The following is a 21,817-nucleotide window of genomic DNA, read 5'->3' as shown; positions in this document are numbered from 1 at the left end:
AAACGTGTGTGTGTGTGTGTGTGTGTGTGTGTGTGTGTGTGTGTGTGTGTGTGTGTGTGTGTGTTACGATGGTCACAAACGTTTCAGACTCACTCTGATAAATGTCTGAATTGTCCCTGAAGCCCTCAGAGATTCGGCCTCCTGTGCACATAAACACGTCTGAAGACTTCAACCCACAAACATGTGTTGCATTCAGGTGCTGCTGGGAATTTTTCCCTCAAAATTCCTAAATATGCCACATTCAAAGTGTAAATTCAAACAGTCTGTTAGCGTCAGAGTGCTTGAAGCAGCTTGTCTCGTGGTCCACTGCAGTCATCAATAAGAACCGAGGAGGACACAAACAATCAAAGCTGAGCTGATTGGATCATCGTGACTCTGAAGCATCTCAGAGGACATTTATATTCACAGGAAGCATCGATTCACAAGCAGGAAGTCAGAAACATGTCTGAGGAGTTCAGAGGCGAAACAAAGAGGTTTGTGTTTGCTGACAGAAGAAACACACGCGTGTCACCGACTCGAGCTCCTCTCCGCCGGAGGGCAAGCGTGATTTAAAGCACCGCATGTCACACGTGTGTGTTCATTACCGCACACTCTGAGACATGTGCAGCGGAGTCAGCATCTCCTCAAAGATGGCGCCCTTCACGTTGGAGCCCCTCAGGTTCGCCTCCTGAAGGTCACACCCCGATAGGTCGCAGTTCTGGGAAAAACACACCACACCTGAATGCACCACTGAGTCAAAGGTGGAGGTTTGAGTGGATTGTTGATGTACAGAGAGTGTGTGTGCGTGCGTGTGTGCGTACCTCCAGGTCGGTCCCGGCCAGCGTGGCTCCTCTCAGGTTGCAGTTCTTCAGTTTGGCGTTTTTCAGTGTGGCGACTCTCAGGTTGATCCCCGTCATCTGACTTCCCTCCATGTCCACCCCCTTCAGGTTAGCTCCTGCAGGCAGACAGACACACACACACACACACACACACACACACACACACACACACACACACACACACACACACACACACACACACACACACACACACACACACACACACACGTATGAGCTCAAGACAAGCTCCACCTGCTCAGGTGTGTCTGAGGAACGCGTGTGATTGGCTAACTCACCCTCCAGATTGGCTTTGATTCCAGCAGGATCTTCGAAGTTGCAGCCTCTCAGTGAAGCTCCTTCAGCGTTGGTGCACAGCATCTTCACACCCTGCAGGTTGGCTGCCTGGGATGGACACGCACACACACACACGCATGCACACGCGCGCGCGCGCGCACACACACACACACACACACACACACACACACACACACACACTCAGCATGAACGTCACAGACCGAGTGTCTCTGCTCAGAGACGTCCCCTGCGGGCGGCACTCACGTCCAGACAGGCCATGGACAGGTCGGCCCTCTCCAGGTTGGCCCCGCTCAGGTTGGCGTGGGTCAGGTTGGCTCCTCTCAGGTTCGCCATCTTGAAGTTAATGTAGCGCAGATCCAGACGGGACAGGTCCGCACAGGTAAAGTTCAGACCCTGACGGACAAACGGACAGCGTTCATGTTTCCTGCCGTGCTTCCAGCTCACTGAGCTGACTGATCTCAGGTGAGGTGTCTACCTGGCAGCGCAGCTCGGACTTGGTCGTCGTGGCCAACAGGAATCTGATGAACTCCTTGCGGGTCAGAGGGGAGTGGTCTTCAGGAGGCTGAGTGGACTGAAGCGGATAAAGACACGAGGAGGTCAAACCACTGAAAACACACTTCAGTCTGCGCGCGCACACACACACACACACACACACACACACACACACACACACACACACACACACACCTTTATGAGGGTCTCCAGCTGCTCCGCCAGCTGTTCGATGCCGAAGAAGCGAGCCTCTTCCAGCACACCTGCAGAGGACGGACCGACGGTTAGAAAACGCCGTCACCTGCGACCTGTGCAAGAGTGTGTCTGTCCTACCCAGAGGGTTGATGCCGTCGTTGATGATGAGCTGTCCGTGTCGCAGGTAATTCAGGATGGGCTCAAAGTAGTCCGGACTGCGATCTATCAGGTAGGCGCCTTGAGAGTCCTGCTTGTTCCCCCAAACATCTGGAAGAGAGAAGAACCAGCAGATATGAAGCACACAGGGTCGACACCACGAGGTCGACACCACGAGGTCGACACCACGAGGTCGACACCACGAGGTCGACACCACGAGGTCGACACCACGAGGTCGACGCCGCGAAGTCGACGCCATGGGGTCAAACAAACAGATCAACCACCTTTAATGTGAGATGAGTCAGACGGGCGACCTCACCTTTCTCTCTGAACATGTGGGCCAGCATGCTCTCAGGCTCTTTACTGACCAGGGTGCTCCTGAGGACACACACACACACACACACACACACACCTGTTTACAATAAAACCATTTACTGGAACAGGAAGACAACAACCTGCTCACCCACAGGCGTCGACGGCTCGACGGTCGTATTTACCTGGTGGTCGTGAAGCAGCGTCCACCGACGTTCAGCGTCAGCCAATCAGTGTGAGGCTGCTCTCTTTCGGGGCCAATGAGGTCTTCCTGAGGGTCTACACACATGTTAATGTTAGTAAGAGGCAGACAAAGAAAACAGAGTTTAAACCTGAGTTAACAAACATCTTGACTTCTTACCTTCAAACGAATCTCCCTCTGAAACGTAGAGCACGTCATCATCTCTGCAGGCGCACACACACACACACACACACACACACACACACACACACACACACACACACACACACAGAGTTTACATCACAACAAACGGAATACATGCTCACATGACGTCACAGTTTACCTGGGTTGAAGCTCACCTGATCAACGCGATGTCATCGATGAGGCCGCCGTTCCCATTATAAACACTAGAGGCTCGTATTCCCAGTTTGGAACTGGCCACAGACAGTAAATCCTCCAGGGAGCCGTACACGGCCACCACCTGTGTGACAGCACCGGAAACACACCTCAGCTCGCGGTGCAGCCGCGGATTGAACGCGGTGTCTCACGTTAGCTTGTAGCAGCTAACGCGAGGAGCTAATCGAGCCTGTTCCGGTCCGTGACCGCGGACAGAGCGCACCTTACCTCCGTCCGTCCCCTCAGCTTACCTTTCCATGCGTGGAGCTTCCGCTGACGAACAGGGTGACTCTCCTCATGGCGAATCCAGATCAGCCGAACTGAGACTTTCATCCATTAAAACTCATCCTGAGCAACAATCTGCTTCCGCTTTTCTTCTGACTCCGCTCCAACGCACAGGGAAGCGGAGTCAGCCAATCAGCTACTCAGATCCAAACGGAACAGCCAATCAGTAAACCGAGTGGGCGGGACCAACAAAATCATCACAAAACAATTTCTCTACACTAAAGCTGTAATCTGCAACAGTACAACACGCTCCGGTACATTTACTCAAGTTAAGTACTTCAGTAGAATTTTGAGGTACTTATACCATAAATGAGTACTTCCATTTTCTTCTACTTTATACTAACACTTCACCGCATTTCAGAGGGAAATATTGTACTTATTACTGCACGATATGTATTTGAAACTTTAGTTTCTTCGCAGATTAAGAAGATAATCAAATAAATAAAATATTACAGTATTTATCATGTACATATATTCATCAATATATAAAGTACATGAAATTCACATTGAGCAGCTGCGACATTAAAGTGACGACCACATTAATGCATCAACCTGTAAGAATATATGTCAATATCTAAGTATGCCCCAAACTTCCCCTATGGGGGATTAATAAAGTCTCATCTTATCTTATCTTATCTTATCTTTGATGCTAATACTTGTGTGCTCTAACCAGTAAAATTCAGTGTGAGACTTCTGTAGCAGACAGACTCACTGCGCCTGAATTTAATCCAAAATTCTACAAAAGCACAAACTTTAAAGTCACTTTTTGAACATTAATGTGACGGGGAGGCGTTGACATGCTGCGTTCAGGCGTCACTTCCTGTCGTCTATTTGTTTGGTTTAGAGCAGCATCCAGCTGAACATCTCAGATTCACTGTGTGATATTAAATCCATGTTCTTCATCAGAGGAAGTAAACGGTCCATTTCTGACTTTGACTGAGCATGAATGTCTTCAGCTGTCATTGAAGGAAACATCAGACTTATTTGACAAAATCTTTATTGAACAAATTCATCAAAACGTAAAATAAGAGCTCTGTTAAGACACACATAACGACACAAAGGAAAGTGTGCAAATTAAGTCCCAGAGTGGATTCATTTGGCAGAGAAAAGCCGTTCTTCATGACGCCGCTCCTCAGATCAGGACCGCCTTCTTCTTTTTAATTCCGACAATCACAAACAATCAGCAGGAAAAGCTCCAAACCAAGAATCAATCGCATGCTTTTATTTTGAAATTCTAAACTGAGCCACAACAGGAAGTGCATCAAGTGAAAACAATCATCCAAAATCCACAACAGACTGGTCACGAGGCGCTTCCACTGGTTTGGATCTCCTGGTTATACTGGGAGCTGTGGGAGCGTCCGAGACTTCAGTCTGCAGGCAGCTGATTCAGCAGGTCAAAACATGAAGACAAACGTCCTCCAGCCCGTAATCAAAGAAGGACAAGTCTGCTGAGGCCGAGCGAGAGCTTAAGACGTCAGCAGGAAACAGTCAGCGAGCGTTTTTCTGTCCCAGATGGAAAACTGAGTCCTGAGGCCTTCAGGTCACCGTCCACTGGACAGGCTTCAAATAAGGCACATGAAAGGACAGCGTTAACGTCCAATCAGAGTCCACGATGAGCTGCTTCCTCTGAGGACTCAGGTGAGACAGGTCATCAGGTTTGTCCTCCAGCCCGACGTCATTTGGAAGATTCATTCATTTTAAGTGTTTAAGTGACACCAAACGCTGCTTCATGATTTCTTTTTTTTTGAGTTTCTATTTCAAACGTCTTCGAGTGTCTTTGGGATTGAGGCTGGAGTTGAGACATGAGACGTGTCCACCGAGGAGGACCTCAGGCGCTCAGAGGTTTGTCCTCTGTGATGAGCTGCTGGAGGAGGACGTCTCAGGATGAAGAAGAAGAGCATTCTGTTATCAGTCCAGTGAAGGCAGATTGAGCTGAGTCCTCTCTAAGAGACACGTCCCCTCTGATGTCCTCTAATGTCTCACTGTCACACATGACGCTCTGCACTGTGTTTTTATGGTGGAATACATTTTGCTGTGCCGTCCTCTCTCACCTCCTCCCTGCTCCACCTTTTTCTCGCTTCGGTCCAACTTGATAAAACTACTCATTGCCGCTGTCCTCCGTGTCCTCCTGTCCACCTTCAGTCTGTCCGTCTCCGCTTCTTTCTGGGAAGTTGAGGATGTGCCGTTTGGCCTGAATGATGAACTGCTGCTGCTTGAAATACACCTTCAACACTCCCTTGATCAACACGAAGGCGATGCCACCCTGTGGGAACGAGGAGGACGGTGTCGAGTCATTCAACCAAAAAGACAGATGAGACGGTCTCTCCATCTGTCCATCGACAGCCTGCACAGACTCTTAAACTGCACAGGTGCCAAACGCAGTACCTGTGCACTGAAGTACTCGTGTACTTGTACTCACCAGCATGGTGCGCTGAAGATTGGAGGGCATCCGTCCAAACAGCAGCCGTCCCACCAGGCTGGCGATGGAGGGAAAGATGAGAGCTCCACACAGAGTCCTGGACACAGAGAGGCGGTCCCCTCCATTGGGTCCGTCCACGGGGACACGAGGAAGATAACGACTGGATCCTGAGGTGAAAATACACATTCAGGTAATCTGATCGGATCAGCCAATCACTGCAGACTCCTCCAAATTCATCAAAACTAACAAATCAGGCTAACACGCGTTAGCCTGGATTAGCTGATCGCAGGTGGAGAACAGGGTCAGAGGTCAGTGAGGTTTACCTGGCCGGAGCTTCCCTTTGTAGGCGTATCTCTGCCACAGCCTCACTATGTAATCCTCCCAGCGGATCATCTTTCCCAGGACCAGCACCACAGGAATGGTGGGCAGGCCCATCAACAGGAAGAGGGGGTCGGCTCGCTCCATCATGTAGAGACCCTTCTTATGTCCCACAACCTGCACAGGGACACACAGACAGCTGAGGGTCCCTCGGTTCTGCCGGTTCTACGTTCTTTCTGCGCGTCACACGGCCTGTCTGAGTACCTGCATGACGGTCACAGCTCCGTATGTGACAGCTGACCAGTACACCGTCCCGACCACCACCCCGACGGCAGCGAAGGGGCTGGCCCGCGACAGCGCTCTGTCCACCTGCTCCAGGAAGTACACCAGCAGGCCTGAAAAGACAAGAACACACACCTCTGACCGTTTTCCTGTCGCCTGAGTGAAGGCTGCTTTTCTCTGTCAGCAGTGTCTTCATGTTCAGCACCTGAAGGTTCCCTGGACCCCGCCTGAGCGTCACTTACCCATCTTGGGGAAGGTGATGTGGTACTCGGTGCCGCACTGAGGACAGCTGACCGGTCCTCCATTGTTCCCCTTCTGCTTCTCGTCCAGCCAGCGCTGCAGACACGCCTGGTGGATCCACTTAGTGCAGCCTTTACACCTGCAGGGGCTCACCCACTCTGCGCTGTGGTCGTCCCTGTCGGTGGCGAAACACACCCAACAGTGTCTGCAGGACACACACACACACACACACACACACACACACACACACACACACACACACACACACACACACACACACACACACACACAGTGTTATAATGATTACCAGACATGTGATTCAAATCATGAAACAAACAGATGCAGCTTCAGTTTGTTTGTTTGTTTGTTTGTTTGTTTGTGCTGGAAACAACAACATGCCAGGAGCAAATCACAGCCACTTATTTTTCTGTGTTTACAAAACACAAACAAAGAGGTATTTGTCTGAACACACACTCTTGTACCACATGGAGCTTCATTTTTAGACCTCACCCCCTGATTTATCTCTGGTTATGTCTTTCCATGCAGACAGGAGGAGGCAGGGCGGTCGTCCACCTATCAGGAGGTCTGTGGTTCGATCCCCGGCTTCGGCACACATGCCGAAGTATCCGTGGGCAAGATACTGAACCAAAAAATGCGCGATGCTGCACCGTCGCTGTGTGAACGTACGTCTCTTTGGATAAAAGCGTCTGCTAATGGCGTAACTCTAACTGACAGTTTGGCTTTTCTTTGTCCTTTCTGAGATTTCTACATGTCTGCTTTCACAGTGAAGATGTGTTCCTGCGGGCACACAGTGACGAAGGTCCAGACCTGCCGTACGAGCCACGTCCAGACAACCCGCCTCCTGTTCGACGTCTAAACTCTGATGCCTTCGTTCGTAAAGATGGCGGCAGAGTGAAGTGGTGCATTCAGCTCACGAGTGAGTTCTTACTTCTCAGGCTGCTCCTCGGCGTGGGCCATGGTGCGTTATCATGAAGCCATCAGACCGCAGCACGGACCTGTGAAACGAGCATTTACAGACCGAATGAGACACACGGACACGGACAGACGCCTGAAAATGACTTAATGTGGGCGACGGTCACAGAGGTGGGACGTTATCTGAGCCTTAATTCATGACACTGACATCACGCTGCAAAGCTGACTCAGTTCATGACACACTGAACAACAGCAGCCCCCTCTGGTCATGTCTGTCCCCAGTGTCCTCTCTGTCTTTTAGCTGTTTTTGGTCTCCATTTCTTTGCTGTGAGAGCAAAGAAATGGAATAATAATAATAATAATAATAATGGAAGAAATTAAATAAAACTCAGAGCTCAGTTTTATTTAAGGTAGAAACGTCTCCTGTGAACTGAAAACAGTGAGTGAAACGAGTCAAACTCGCTCTGTAGACTGAAGGATCGATACCTGTGGATTAGATGACGTCACATCACACCTCACACACGAACACTGACCCACGAGCAGGACAAACACTGATCAGCTGTAAGCTGCGGATGACCGTTAACCTTCACTCAGTCTGAGTCCAGTGAAGACAGACACCGTCCTCAACGTGAAATCGACCTGGTGACACTGTGTCTGTCCACGCCCAAATTCTCTCAAGTCCAAAGTTTGTGTCCAAATAAGACACGTGACAGGACACTATGAACTGAAAACAACACTAAAAGCAACGCTAGCAAATAAATTAGCGGCGGCTAAAAACTGACAGAAATAAAAATCCCGCTCACCTAAAGCCCCTTTTCTCTAATTTAACTGACTTTAGCTCGTTTACCAGGAAGTTGACTTCAAACTTCTGTCCACCTGCTCTGACCTCAAACACCAAACTCATGCTAATGCTAACAGGAGGCTGCTAACTTCAGCTAACATTTACATTAAGCTAGCAAACGACCACTAAAGTGGACTGGCCGTTAATATGGCCGAGCTGTCGGTTTAGAGGACACTTTGTGGTGTTAGCATAAAAAACACGTACCTGAAAGCAAGAAAATGTCAAACTATGAAATGTTTCTGGCCTGAAACCCGGACGGGAGCGCTGTTTTTGTCTCATTCACGTATGTTGACTCAATGAGGACAGGACAGCAGGACAAGCTAGCAGCTCTCTGATTAGTCGACGCTGCAAGATGCATTCAAGTGTGTGGGAAAACATAAGATTTGACCTCCGGCCAGAAAATACCATCAATCAGTTTTTAGCGACAGGCAAGTAACGTTTACTCAAGAACTGAATTACTCCAGTATTCTGTATTCTAAGGTACTTTAATTGAGTATTTCCTCATTATGTTGCTTTAAACCTCTACTCCACAACATAGGGAATGATCGTCATTATTTTACAACATTTTACCCCACAGTTACAGTCACTTTGTAAATTAAGAAGTAAATACACAACATGCCTCAGTTTATGAAATGTGCTGCAGTTTGACAGACTGAAATACTCACGATGTAAAGCAGCTATAAGCGTCACATCGACCAACTGCAACCTGCACCTGCTTATTTTGATGCCAATACTTTGTACTTTATTTGAATAAATTCTGAAACCAGTGCTTTAACTTGTATTGGAGTAACTCTGTAATATAGTATTGCTAGTAGTAACCTTAGTAAATATTCATAATTATAGACTGAACGACCAAAACTTTTTATTAATGATTTACTAACACGTATAACTGCTTATTCAACTATTACCACCCTTTATTAATTACATATCTCCATATATAACAGCAGAATTGCTTGGTTATTAGAAAGTGAAAGACCCATGTGCATTGGTTAATAGATTACTTCTACATCATTAGCAAACAGAAAGGAAAAACATCAGGCAAAGGGATTTTTCCTGGCAAACGTTTTGTTTTCACATTAATGGCGCGACTCTTGCCCGATCTGGAAGGCTTATAATTATGATTTATCATAACTTTACTTGGAAAACAATTTAGTAAAGTAAAGTTAAACTGGACATGTTTCTAAAGAGATGCTGTGGTTTCCACAGGTTTGACAAAGATGCTCATGCTCGTTGACAGCAAACAAGTCAGAAACGCATGGCTATTCGGTTAAACACTGTGATTGGTTATCACTCCTATCAGTCAAGAAACTCGTTAATATGATTTGCTGATTCGTCTGTCAGTCAAACCGAAGCCGCGTTGGTGTTGTGGTAGGGAGGCGGTCCGATCCTCAGCACCAGCAGCACAGAGGAGCGGCGGCGTCGAGACGGCAGAGTGCAGAGTGACAGGGCGTTCGCCTTTATATGATTAAAACACTAAACCGGGAGGAATATACACACGGATCGGTAGAAGCATATCCTAAATACCCAGTCCGTCATGGAATCCTATGACATTTTAGCTAACCAGCCGGTTGTGATTGATAATGTAAGTATGATGATGTCATTCATCCACACCCAAACCGAGGCCGTTGGCTGGGAACGTTTGCTAACTGTTAGCTTAGTTAACTATTGTGTTATAGCTAACAATACAGGGTGTCAACCGCGGCCACCCTCGTTTAATGTGCAGTAGTTTCCATCGCTGTTTTACAGTATTCCACCTAACGCTGTTAGCATTGCTCCGGTTGCTAGAATATGTAGCGTCCTTTGATTTATCCAACCCAAGCAAGTGCTAGCTAGAGCTGTAGCTAGCTTCCAGCACTAACCGGCTAGCTAAGCTGCGGCTGAATGCTAGCCGTCCGTGGCACTGTCGCTCTATCATCACAAATCTGCACTGTGCTCGTAATGCTAAATAGCTAGCATAGCGGCTGAGCCGTCATTAAGGAGGGAAGAGTCACAATGAGCCATCAGGATACAGACTGTTTGTCTTTATGTGGAGCACAAACAGGACGTTAGCCTAGCTTTGTGCACCGGTGCGTTATCCACACGGATGTTAGCATTGGACACAAACAGCACGTCGCTGTTGTTACAAGTGCCGAACAGGATTTTCAGCTATGTTGTCAAATGTTTGTCATATTTTGACTGGTGTTACCAAAAACGGAGCCCCTGCTAACACACAGAGCCTGACCTGATGTTTAGCAAACATTATGATCATTTAATATTCAGATATTTGATGTAGAAGGAGTTTTGATGTCTTGTAGCGGTAACTGCAGAGTGCAGGTGTGTCTGTCAGTGTTTAGCTAACACACACACACACACACACACACACACACACACACACACACACACACACACACACACACACACACACACACACACACAGCTGCCAAGTGTGTGACTTAAAAAGATTTGGAGCATCACAGCTGCTAACACACATCAGAATATAGCATGAAGTCTGATTAAAATGTTTGCAGTGGCCATAAAAATGAAATGACTGTGATGATTTGGTGTTACACCTGTGTGAGTCTGACCCCTCCTCAAAGCGTCTCCCTTCACTTCAAACACAGGAAATGCAAATCAGTGCACCTGAACAGACTTTGCTGTGCTGGCTCTTATAGTTTTGTGTGAGCCTTGCTGGCTGTGGCAGAACAGGACAAAGTAGCTGTTGAGACAGGACGGATGTAGGACGCAGTGTTTCAGCTCGCTGCTCGCCGGCTGTCTGAGCCTGAGTGTGTGACTGCCGGCGGCCTCAGGCGGCGTCTTATGACCTCCGTCTCTCTCAGACATGTAGATTGAAGCACTGCTGCTCTCAGATCAGCTGTAACCCTGTGACGCTGGGCCTAAAGGTCATGTCTGTGTTTTCTTCTGCAGGGTTCAGGAGTTATCAAGGCGGGTTTTGCAGGTGACCAGATCCCCAAATACTGCTTCCCTAATTAGTAAGTGTTCCTGGACCTCCTCCCACAGCACTCACACAACAAGGGACAGGTGTGATGTAGCACTGCGGCTAACGTTTTCCATTGTTAGCTGATCTGAGGATTCTTCTACTTTATTTTAATGCCCGAAGTTTGTGAAAAACACACATGACAGTTTCCCAGAGAACAAGCTAACGTGTTCATGTTGTTTATTTTGTTTGAGTGACAGCCTGAAACCCACAGATGAATGATTCACAATGATTTAAAGAAAGAAACTCACCTTTAAGACGCTGCTCCAGCTGTTTGTCCATTGACAGCGATAAATTGATAAACAGAAAAGTTGCAGATGATGTGTGTGTGTGTGTGTGTGTGTGTGTGTGTGTGTGTGTGTGTGTGTGTGTGTGTGTGTGTGTGTGTGTGTGTTTGTGCTTCCCTTTAACTGTCTGTTTGTGTGTGTGTGTGATTTAGTGTGGGGCGTCCTAAGCATGTGCGCGTGATGGCAGGAGCCCTGGAGGGAGACCTCTTCATCGGACCCAAAGCAGAGGTAACACACACACACACACACACGCACACACACGCACACTTCCTGTTTTCCTCTCATCAGTTTGTGTGTGGAGGATAAAGTTGGAGGACGTGTTTCCAGCAGAGAACAACACGTTCTTTTATTCAGATATTAAACTTCATGTGCAGCTCAGAATAAAAACACTGCTCCTTTATTCTCACACTGATCTGTAAAAACACTGGAAGTCTCCTAAAATCTGTCTTGATCGCGTCCCATAACTCCCCGCTGCGTCTCCCATGAGCCTTCAGCCAAACGCTCGCTGAGATCATGTGAGGTCTGTGTTCAGTCGGCGGTCCACAGAGTCTCGTGTCGAAGGAGGACACACACCCAGCAGAGACTGATCAGCCTGTCTTAGCTCCAGATGCAGTGTTGATGTCCCCTCGGTGTCCCCTTGGTGTCTGATGCGTGTGTCTGTCTCACCTCCTCTGGCCGTCAGGAGCACAGGGGCTTGTTGTCGGTGAGGTACCCGATGGAGCACGGCATCGTGAAGGACTGGAACGACATGGAGAGGATCTGGCAGTATGTCTACTCCAAGGAGCAGCTGCAGACTTTCTCCGAGGAGGTGAGCTCCTCTTCCTGTCACATGACGATGAAGGTCACGTTCTGCAGATCTGATCTCGGGACGTCAGTGATCCTGTGTCCTTCTGTTTGTAGCATCCTGTGCTGCTGACTGAAGCTCCGCTCAACCCCAGCAAGAACAGGGAGAAGGCCGCCGAGGTTTTCTTTGAGACCTTCAACGTCCCCGCGCTCTTCATCTCCATGCAGGCTGTCCTCAGCTTGTAAGTACGCCTCACTCTGACTGTGTTATCGCTTTGATGGAGACAGACAAAGACAGTCTCACAGGCTCAGCAGACGGCACACAGACACAGTTAGAGACGAGCCGGTGGAGCGTTTAGCGATGATGCAGTGATGCAGTGCAGCACACAGGGAGCTAACTGGTTAAAAACAAACTGTAGTAAAAGGTATGAATGTATAACGTTCCCATAATATCTGCAGAAACGTCTAATCTTCTTTTTTCTTTGATATCAGTAGACGTACACAGACTGTCCTTTAGTTTGTCTCTGAAGCTGCAGGTTAGTGTCTGCTTCCACTGCTGAGCGTGAGGCTGAAACCAGAGGACGAACCATCGGCTGTCCAGCCTGGTGTCCTCTGTGCTGGTACCTGACGTCCACTGGAGGACTGAAGTGAACTGAGACACTGTGTCTGACCTTCTGCGTCGCCTAATGGCCACTCTGACCTTTCTGAGACAGAAACATGCAGACAGAGGACGGCTGCAGGGACCTGGCAGGTGTGGACACTGACTGTGTGAATGTGTCCATTTCGTGCAGGTACGCCACAGGTCGCACCACAGGTGTCGTGTTGGATTCAGGGGACGGCGTGACCCACGTCGTGCCCATCTACGAGGGCTTTGCCATCCCACACTCCATCATGCGCGTGGACATCGCCGGACGGGACGTCTCGCGGTACCTCCGCCTGCTGCTGCGCAAGGAAGGCTACAACTTCAACACCTCGGCTGAGTTTGAGGTGGTTCGCACCGTCAAAGAGGTGAGGCGGGGGGCGGGGTTGGGGGCGGGGTTGGGAGGCGGGGCCTTTCACTGGAATCTGAAGAACTGTCTGGTTGTCTGACCGCGTGTCTGCGTCTCTGCAGAGAGCCTGTTACCTGTCCCTCAACCCGCAAAAGGACGAGACTTTAGAGACAGAGAAGGCGCAGTACGTCCTCCCTGATGGAAGCACTTTAAACGTGAGTCCACGGGACATTCGTCCCTCCCTCCCTCGCTCTGTGAAGCGTCCGTCCACAGACCCTGAACCCTGCCCTCCTTGCAGATCGGTCCGGCCCGGTTCCGAGCTCCAGAGCTGCTGTTCAGACCAGACCTGATCGGGGACGAGAGCTCGGGGATCCACGAGGTCCTGGCCTACGCCATCCAGAAGTCTGACATGGACCTCCGACGCACGCTCTTCTCCACCATCGTCCTGTGTGGGGGGTCCACGCTGATCAAAGGTTGGTGTTCGGTCCTGAGAGGCCCCCCCCCCCCCCCCCCCCCGATCGCTTATGATCTCACCTGCTGAATCTCTTTTAGGTTTTGGGGAGCGACTACTAACTGAAGTCAAGAAGCTGGCGCCCAAAGACGTGAAGATCAAGGTGAGTCCAGGTCGATGTCGTCTCGGTCCACGTCTCTGTGCTCTGCTGTCCTCTCACGTGTGGTTGTCTTCTCTGTCCAGATTTCGGCCCCCCAGGAGAGGCTCTACTCCACCTGGATTGGGTAAGAGTTCAGTCCTCAGAGTTCAGTCCTGACTGTTTGACACGTGACTCTGGACGTGAAGCGTAATTGTCCGTCCTCTCGTCCCTGCAGTGGCTCCATCTTGGCGTCGTTGGACACCTTCAAGAAGATGTGGGTGTCGAAGCGAGAATATGAAGAAGACAGAGCACGTGCCATCCACAGGAAGACCTTCTAGAGGAGGCCGGCGCCCCGCGAATGCCCCCAGAACTGCCCTCAAACCCCCCCTCATACAGTCGGAGACTCTCATACTCCTGCACCTTCATCTCCGGGTCCTTCTGCGTCCTCTGTCAGTCTCCTGCTTTCCGCCTCCGCCAGAGAAGCACACGGCTCCGTGTGGTAATTCCCATATTTCCTTCCTTTTGACGCGCTATGTAAAGGTATTATTTCATTTGCCTCCTGCTCCTCCTGCTCCTCCTGCTCCTCCTGCTCCTCCTGCTCCTCCTGCTCCTCCTGCTCCTCCTGCTGCAGGGTGATGTGGCAGCACCCTCCACCCTCCTCCACCCTCCAAACACCCCACAGTCGCAGCGTCAGGCGTCGGGGTGTGGGGGCAGCGATGAGCCCTGTGGACGCCTCCAGGCCTCGCTCTGCTACGATTCGCTCCACAGTGATGGTCTTGCTCTGTGGCCTCCAGACGCCCTGCGAGGTCACAATATCATGTCAATAAACCTGAATGTTTTTTTTCTTTGCTACTGTTGAAATTTCCATTCCAGACCGAAGATTTAGGTTTTCTTTGATGTCCGATTTGTAGCCTGTTCTGTTTGTGGACGTCACACTGTATTATATCCTGACACTCTCCACTCGGATCACACGTCACGGTTCGTTTACCGTCCGGCTGCTCGAGCTGACGCCACCTCTTCTTCTTCCTGTCATTCTCACCAATGAGATGCTTGGACATAAACATGGCGTCCCGTGTTTGTGCTGATGAGGACGACGTCATCAGAGCAGTCGCTCGGCTCTTTGTGTCAGCTGACGATTAAAAAACGTGCAGAAAAATGCCTTGTTCTTTGTTTTTGACCCGTCGCTGGGTTCCACGTTTACAGCAGCCCAGACGCACGCCACAAGTCCGCCGTTTTCCAGCCCGGGTCGCCAGCACGCCACGGTTCAACAGTGAACTTTGCAGAAATCGTTCAAACATGGCCGACAGTCAGCTGTTTGTCTGAAACCAGGATCCATGAATCCTTCTGCATCCTCCTCCTTTATTGAATTTACTGTCACTTGACAAAGATTGAACGTTTGGCCCTCAGTCATTGGCTGATTGATCCCCCCCCCCCAAAAAAAAAACCAAAAAACAAAAAAAACATCAGCTGCAGGTTTTCTGCTTCGTTTCTGTTTGAAGTGATTTCTTTAAAGTTTAGACTCGACCTGGACTCAGATCCAGACTCAAGACTTGACCTGGACTCAGACCTGGACTCGACCTGGATTCAGACCTGGACTGGACCTGGACTCAGACCCGGACTGGACCTGGACTCAGACCTGGACTCAACCTGGTCTGGAAGACTCTGGATTTGTCCTCTGTGTGTCTAACATCCAGTCGTCCACTCGTCTCTTTCAAGCTTTATCAGATGCATGTCAGTCACTCGTGTACAGTTGAAGACGTCCACGATCAGCCGCAGAGACATGAAGACGGCCTCTGGAGTCTGGACGGCGAGACGCTGAGAGGACGCCGACAGAGCCCCCCCCCCCCCCCCCCCCCGCACCTGCTCAAGCCTGGATCTTCTGATTTCCCAGCCTCTCAGTGACAGTGAAGGGGTCGTGTCCACGCCTGTGTCCACGGCTGCGTCCGCCTGACTCCAGAGCGTCCGCGTCGTCTGCTTCTGGGTGTTTTTAAAAGAAAAGCGTCTTCGGCCGCAGAACTCGTAGAATAACAGACTAAACATGTACAAACTGTTTATTCAAGTGTTTGCTTTTACTTTTCGTAAATTCAGTATAATAAATAAGTTAATGGCTGCTGTTCCACGTCTCCTCCTTCACTCTGCTGCTTTGTTAATCACGTTTACATTAACTCATTAATCACTGAAGAACAAGAAACAGCCAATCAGAGCGCAGACAGTCCTTCAGCTCAGTGACATGAGAGTCAAATAAGGAGAAGAAAACAAACACAAAGACAAAGAAACACGTCGTAAATCAAAGTATTTGTTTCTTTAACACATTAAAAGAAGAATTAAGATTGATTTTGTTTGATAAATTGAGATTAAAGCGTTCATTAATCTTTATCATCATTTATTTGACCTTTCAGGTGAATGAATGAAAGTAACTCCAGTACTGATGCTCTATGGAGCTCACTGAGTATTTCCATCTTCAGTTACTTCATACTTGTACTCGATTAGCTCTCAGAGGGACGCGATGCTCTGATTCATCATCAAAACACTGAATTCACAGTGAAAGAACACAAATTTACTGAAGTTTCTCACTTAAATCAATCAGATTCAGACTTCAGAGAATCTGATTTCACTGGAAACTTCAAATGTTATTTATGACGAAGAACGAAAGTTTTCACCTGCAGAGAAAAAGAAATAAACCAAACTGTGTGAACGATTATGAATAGTCCAGCTGTGCTGTCCAGCTTGTGTTTCAGGAATTAGTCACATCCTCTGGGATCAGAGCCCCAGATTTTCATGATGTGCAGTAAACTCAGTCACCACCAGGTGTCAGTCTAACAGCGTGACTGCAGCTGAAGGAGCCTCAGTGTCCACTTTATTAGGAACACAGAGGCAGAGCTGATGCTGTCTAACACCACAGACCTGCAGTCCGTCCTCAGACCTGCAGTCTGTCCACAGACCTGCAGTCCGTCCACAGACCGGCAGTCCGTCCACAGACCTGCAGTCAGTCCACAGACCGGCAGTCCGTCCTCAGACCTGCAGTCCGTCCACAGACCGGCAGTCAGTCCACAGACCTGCAGTCCGTCCTCAGACCTGCAGTCCGTCCACAGACCGGCAGTCCGTCCACAGACCTGCAGTCCGTCCACAGACCGGCAGTCTGTCCACAGACCCGCAGTCCGTCCACAGACCGGCAGTCAGTCCACAGACCGGCAGTCTGTCCACAGACCCGCAGTCCGTCCACAGACCGGCAGTCAGTCCACAGACCTGCAGTCCGTCCACAGACCTGCAGTCTGTCCTCAGACTGGCAGTCCGTCCACAGACCGGCAGTCAGTCCACAGACCCGCAGTCCGTCCACAGACCGGCAGTCAGTCCACAGACCTGCAGTCCGTCCTCAGACCTGCAGTCCATCCACAGACCGGCAGTCCGTCCACAGACCTGCAGTCCGTCCACAGACCGGCAGTCTGTCCACAGACCCGCAGTCCGTCCACAGACCGGCAGTCAGTCCACAGACCGGCAGTCTGTCCACAGACCCGCAGTCCGTCCACAGACCGGCAGTCAGTCCACAGACCTGCAGTCCGTCCACAGACCTGCAGTCTGTCCTCAGACTGGCAGTCTGTCCACAGACCCGCAGTCCGTCCACAGACTGGCAGTCAGTCCACAGACCTGCAGTCCGTCCACAGACTGGCAGTCCGTCCACAGACTGGCAGTCAGTCCACAGACCTGCAGTCCGTCCACAGACTGGCAGTCCGTCCACAGACCTGCAGTCCGTCCACAGACCGGCAGTCCGTCCACAGACCTGCAGTCTGTCCTCAGACTGGCAGTCTGTCCACAGAGCTGCAGTCCGTCCTCTCTGTGTGAAGGTGAGACTGTTAGAGACGCGTTGAATCCGCTGTGGGCTCGTTTCAGAGGCTGTCTTCTGTGGAGTGTCTAATTATCATTTAATGTAACAGCAGCCTTCAAACAGGTGGATCAGCTCGTCTCCACGCAGGTGGAGGTTTGGCCTCACAGGTGACCTGTGTGATGAGCTGTGCAGTATTATTACTGCACTAATGTATTCTAATGTAATGACATGAAATCCAGGACCCGGAGCAGGACGCCGAGCAGGACGCTGGTCTTTGAACTCATCGCTCATTAAGAACTGAACATGTCCCAGAATGAAAATGTCAACATTGTTATCAGCTGGTGTCTGTCCTCTGCTGGCTGGACACCAGCAGGACAAAGTCTGGACAGACAGTCAGCCTGAAACTAAAAGCTGCTTCATTCACGCTCCTGTTTGCAGGTGATGTTTTCATGTTTTCCTGCTCATCTTTTCAGGATCCGTCGTCACAGTTTAGGTCTCAGTCTTTGATGATTCATTAAACTGGAGTCCAGTGAAGAGACGCTGCACGAGGCCGTAACAGCAGCGACTGAACAAAGCTGCAGAAAGAGCTCCCCGTGAGCTCCTGATGCCTTTTCTGTTTGACACGTTACAGAAGTAATCCAGGATCAGTCTGACAGTAAGCGCCTCATTAATCCTCAGAGCCTTTATGTCGAGATTCTGCACGAAGCTGCAGGAGACTCCAGCAGACGTCAGCTGACCGGCTCAGAGTAAACTCTGGAGGAGCGTCCAGCTCGTCCTCTGCCTCTCTGACAGCGGCAGAAAGCTGAAGACCCAACGGTTCGTCTGAGAAGGCCTCAGCCTCGTTTCTTCAGGCTTCATCCTGTTCAGGCTCTCGTCCATCGCACCATCAGAGACTCAGAGAGGCCAGAGCTCCACCCTCAGCACCGCCTGTCCATGTCCTGTGGGAGCGGAGGGTCTCTGCCCCGTGTTTGACCTCCAGCAGGAGCTGCTGTAAAGAGACGGTCTGAGGACGTGGACCACAGAGCAGAGCACTCAGCAGCACGAACAGCAGGAAACATCCTCTCAGAGTTGTTTTGGTGCTTTCTGCACCATCCGCTGCGCTGTGAGCTCACGTCCTCCTGCAGAGCAGCTGGACAGTCCAGAAGGGCTCGTCCTTCCTGTGGAGGAACTCTGCTTGGTTGTTCTTCAGCTGCAGTGAATCCAGGATCTCTGCCTTCGTAGTGATGTGAACGGTCTGATCCAGATAAAACTGAACGTCTGTCCTTCGGTTTGTCTCAGTGTCTCTCTGATGTCTGACCCGTCCACAGGGACCACGATCAGGCCTGACGTCTGAGGAGCTGCTCTGGATTTGTTGTGGGTTTGTCCAGGTGAGCCACAGCCCTGCAGCTGAACAGGACTGACACGTTAGCGCCACCTGCTGCCGACACTGACGCAGAGCCGGAGTGGACTGAAGAAATTTGCATTTTTTATGGAAATCTGATGAAAATTTGCTGGACATTTGGATGGAAACCTGACGACTGACAGAACAGATGTTCACTGAAACACAGCAGAGGCGGTGACAGAGAGCCAGACCTCCTCAGTCCAGACCTTCAGCAGTGGGACTTGCCTCAGGCGCGTCTGTCCCACATGTCCACAGCCTGTAATTCAGACACTCTTTAAAACAGCTAAAATCTGCTCTCAGGAGAAAATGTTCTCGGTGTTTTGTTCTGTTGTGCTTTCAGACTGCAGGTTATTCATGAGTTTTGATTCCTGGTAAAATATTAAGTCAGCACATTTCCCCCCAGTTATTTTATGGAAATCAGCGGCATGAATTATGGATCAGTTATCAGATAAATATCAGCATCCCTGAGAAATGACTGTGAGCAGCAAGGAGGGCGAGGAGAGGTGAAGCTCAGAGAGAAGGAAGTCACTGATCCACTTCCTGTCTGTCATCAGTCAGCTGACTCCACCTGGAGGTGACGTCCATCAGCTCTGCTCTCATCTCTCTTCAAACCCAGCAGCACTGAGGAAAGTGTGTGTGCAGGTAAACGAGTCCTCACACCTCCATGAAAACCAAGTTTCCACCTCCTTTAACCTGCAGGAGGAGCTGGCAGAGAAGTCGAGGACAAGAGCATTCTGGGAGTAAATCTGCCCAAACAGGAGAGTTTAAACTCCATCCGGAGGGAAACTGAGCTCAGAGCTGCTTCAGTCTGAGGAGCGACACGAGAACGAGGCTGCAGACATGATGGATGTTCATCAGGTGACGAGAGGACGGCGAAGAATGAACACGTGATCAGAAACGTTCATGAAGTCAGAAAACACTCAGAGAGAAACAGGCGAGGTCTGCGGCATCGTCAGAGACGCTGGGTGACGTCAGCGTCGCGTCTGCGTCTGCATTCACACCTGACGGAGACACTTCTGTCTGTCTCAGAATCAACTATCTGTGTGAACTTTATATACTGTAAGACTGTAAGAGTACTTAGAAACACCACGAGTCAGACTTTGATGATAAGTTCAGTGTTTGCACATTGGAAATGAAATGGTCGATCAGACCTCAGATCAGCTGTTCCACAGTGATCACATATCATATCCTGGTGTGTGTGTTTGTGTTGGCGTGTGTGTATTGTGTGCAAACGGGCAGAATTGTGTTTTTGTAATTCTCCTGGTACTAAAAGATGTGTAATGTGAGTGGAAATACTGCAGTTTTCACTTAATGTTTCGTCTGATCGGCGCATTGATCCTCGGCTCAGACTCATTTATCAACGTCTAAACTTCCTGTTCTGCCATTATGCCTTTCAGGGACATGGACTGGAGGTCCACGCCTCGCCGTCCTGGTTAAAGCCTTCGTCTTCATCAGCGCCTGGAACGTCGAGCTGCAGGTGAAAGATGTTTCTGAGACCTGACGGGTCCTCTGCGACCTGAATTCAGACACAAACTGGTTAAAACTGGTGCTGTCATCATATCAGCACTGTGTGTGTGTGTGTGTGTGTGTGTGTGTGTGTGTGTGTGTGTGTGTGTGTGTGTGTGTGTGTGGGTGGCAAAGGGCTGCTCTCACAAAAATTACTCCAACACATTTCATGCCAATCTGGTGAAATGCGTCTTCACTGTGTGTGTGAGCGTGTGTGTGTGTGTGTGTGTGAGTTTCACAAATAGCAACTGTGTGTGTGTGTGTGTGTGTGTGTGTGTGTGTGTGTGTGTGTGTGTGTGTGTGTGTGTGCCGTCGCAGGTAACCAAGGAAACGGAGATGGGGATGGGGATGGGCTCTCGCTCTCTGCTCGTCTCCTCTCAGGTCGAGCTTTCGTCTGATCTTCTGCTGAGAGATAAAACCTTGACCGCTGTCCAACGTCCCGCGTTCGTCTCTTTATTCTCTTTAACGAATCACAGTCACGCTAACGTACGCAAGTGAGTCACTGACGAGAGAGCCAGCCAATCCCTGTGCTGCTCAGAGCTGCAACACACACACGCACAAACACACACACGCACACACACACAAACACACACACGCACACACGCACACACACACACACACACACACACACACACACACACACACACACACACACACACACACTGTGTATTTGTGTACACTGTCGGATTGCTGCTGTCTCTGCCCCCCCCCCCGCCCCCCCACTCCCCCCAGCAGTGTTGTCAGAGACTCGAGCAGCTGGTGGGAAAACTCGTATCTCCGTGCACTTGTCGTGTTAAATCTCAGGGTTTCACACACAAGCCGCAGCCTAAAACACGCCTCCTCGTCACTCCGAGCACATTCGGAGGGATTTCCTCTGGAGATGGCGGTCTGCTGCAGGACCGGAAGTGGCGCACTGAGTCTCTATAAGTGAGGTTCAGACGTGTAAAGGAGGGGCAGATGAGATGCATCACAGCTGGACTTTAATCTCCAGCAGTCACAATCAGTGTAAGAGCTGCTGACGCTGACTGATGGACGTTTGGACACGCTGAAGACAGACTGACCGTAATGGATTCAGTGACTGCCTTTATTATTCTTCTTCATCCTCTTTACTTTGGTTTGAGGGATGATCACGGTCTTAATTTTGGAACTACAGTTCCCATAATTCAGAGGCTTTGGCAGATATAAACAAGTCGACTTCTGCAGTTATTAGATCTTTCTTCTGTGAAAGTGGATTTAAGGCCCTTTATTCTCAGACATCAGTGAGTCACTGAATCTGAGACTGTGTGAGCGTGCTCAGACCG

General features: G+C 49.9%; 3 protein-coding genes across 3 annotated transcripts; 1 reads left to right on the top strand and 2 right to left on the bottom strand.

Moving 5' to 3' along the window:
* Positions 1 to 320: 320 nt before the first annotated feature.
* Positions 321 to 3,231, bottom strand: kctd9b (potassium channel tetramerization domain containing 9b). Its single transcript, XM_070989053.1, has 12 exons — positions 3,117 to 3,231; positions 2,829 to 2,950; positions 2,650 to 2,693; positions 2,474 to 2,567; positions 2,296 to 2,354; positions 1,959 to 2,087; positions 1,821 to 1,888; positions 1,609 to 1,704; positions 1,377 to 1,526; positions 1,115 to 1,220; positions 801 to 934; positions 321 to 697 (listed from the first exon to the last, which is right to left on the bottom strand). Exons 1-12 carry the CDS (start codon positions 3,162 to 3,164, stop codon positions 581 to 583), a joined length of 1,167 nt encoding a protein of 388 aa, XP_070845154.1. The 5' UTR covers positions 3,165 to 3,231; the 3' UTR covers positions 321 to 580.
* Positions 3,232 to 4,132: 901 nt separating this feature from the next.
* marchf5l (membrane-associated ring finger (C3HC4) 5, like) lies at positions 4,133 to 8,516 on the bottom strand. The gene is made up of 7 exons (XM_070988480.1): positions 8,388 to 8,516; positions 7,359 to 7,425; positions 6,412 to 6,614; positions 6,152 to 6,282; positions 5,893 to 6,064; positions 5,570 to 5,736; positions 4,133 to 5,413 (listed from the first exon to the last, which is right to left on the bottom strand). The coding sequence occupies exons 2-7, from the start codon at positions 7,385 to 7,387 to the stop codon at positions 5,249 to 5,251; spliced, it is 867 nt and encodes a 288-aa protein (XP_070844581.1). The 5' UTR covers positions 7,388 to 7,425; positions 8,388 to 8,516; the 3' UTR covers positions 4,133 to 5,248.
* A 1,053-nt stretch (positions 8,517 to 9,569) lies between these two features.
* On the top strand, positions 9,570 to 15,920 carry actr1b (actin related protein 1B). Its single transcript, XM_070988479.1, has 11 exons — positions 9,570 to 9,765; positions 11,088 to 11,152; positions 11,597 to 11,672; positions 12,127 to 12,252; positions 12,345 to 12,469; positions 13,019 to 13,235; positions 13,339 to 13,431; positions 13,515 to 13,689; positions 13,769 to 13,830; positions 13,911 to 13,951; positions 14,042 to 15,920. The coding sequence occupies exons 1-11, from the start codon at positions 9,718 to 9,720 to the stop codon at positions 14,142 to 14,144; spliced, it is 1,131 nt and encodes a 376-aa protein (XP_070844580.1). The 5' UTR covers positions 9,570 to 9,717; the 3' UTR covers positions 14,145 to 15,920.
* The last annotated feature ends 5,897 nt before the right edge of the window (positions 15,921 to 21,817 follow it).

Source organism: Chaetodon trifascialis, chromosome 20 (assembly GCF_039877785.1).
Source record: "Chaetodon trifascialis isolate fChaTrf1 chromosome 20, fChaTrf1.hap1, whole genome shotgun sequence".
Taxonomy (NCBI): Eukaryota; Metazoa; Chordata; class Actinopteri; order Chaetodontiformes; family Chaetodontidae; genus Chaetodon; species Chaetodon trifascialis.
Note: the sequence above shows the minus strand (reverse complement) of the source record. Positions and strands in the feature narration are given on the sequence as shown.

Bases quoted from the DNA above. Each gene is read 5' to 3' on its own strand.
- marchf5l (XM_070988480.1), bottom strand. From the start codon at position 7,387: ATGGCCCACGCCGAGGAGCAGCCTGAGAA. The intron at 6,065-6,151 runs GTACTCAGACAG...GTCCCTGTGCAG, and splicing joins GAGCTGTGACCGTCATGCAG to GTTGTGGGACATAAGAAGGG. The intron at 5,414-5,569 runs GTGAGTACAAGT...TCGTTCCCACAG, and splicing joins ATCTTCAGCGCACCATGCTG to GGTGGCATCGCCTTCGTGTT.
- kctd9b (XM_070989053.1), bottom strand. From the start codon at position 3,164: ATGAGGAGAGTCACCCTGTTCGTCAGCGGAAGCTCCACGCATGGAAAG. The intron at 2,951-3,116 runs GTAAGCTGAGGG...GCTGTCACACAG, and splicing joins GAAGCTCCACGCATGGAAAG to GTGGTGGCCGTGTACGGCTC. The intron at 2,355-2,473 runs GTAAATACGACC...GTGTGTCCTCAG, and splicing joins CGCTGCTTCACGACCACCAG to GAGCACCCTGGTCAGTAAAG.
- actr1b (XM_070988479.1), top strand. From the start codon at position 9,718: ATGGAATCCTATGACATTTTAGCTAACCAGCCGGTTGTGATTGATAAT. The intron at 13,236-13,338 runs GTGAGGCGGGGG...GCGTCTCTGCAG, and splicing joins TGGTTCGCACCGTCAAAGAG to AGAGCCTGTTACCTGTCCCT. The intron at 13,952-14,041 runs GTAAGAGTTCAG...TCGTCCCTGCAG, and splicing joins CTCTACTCCACCTGGATTGG to TGGCTCCATCTTGGCGTCGT.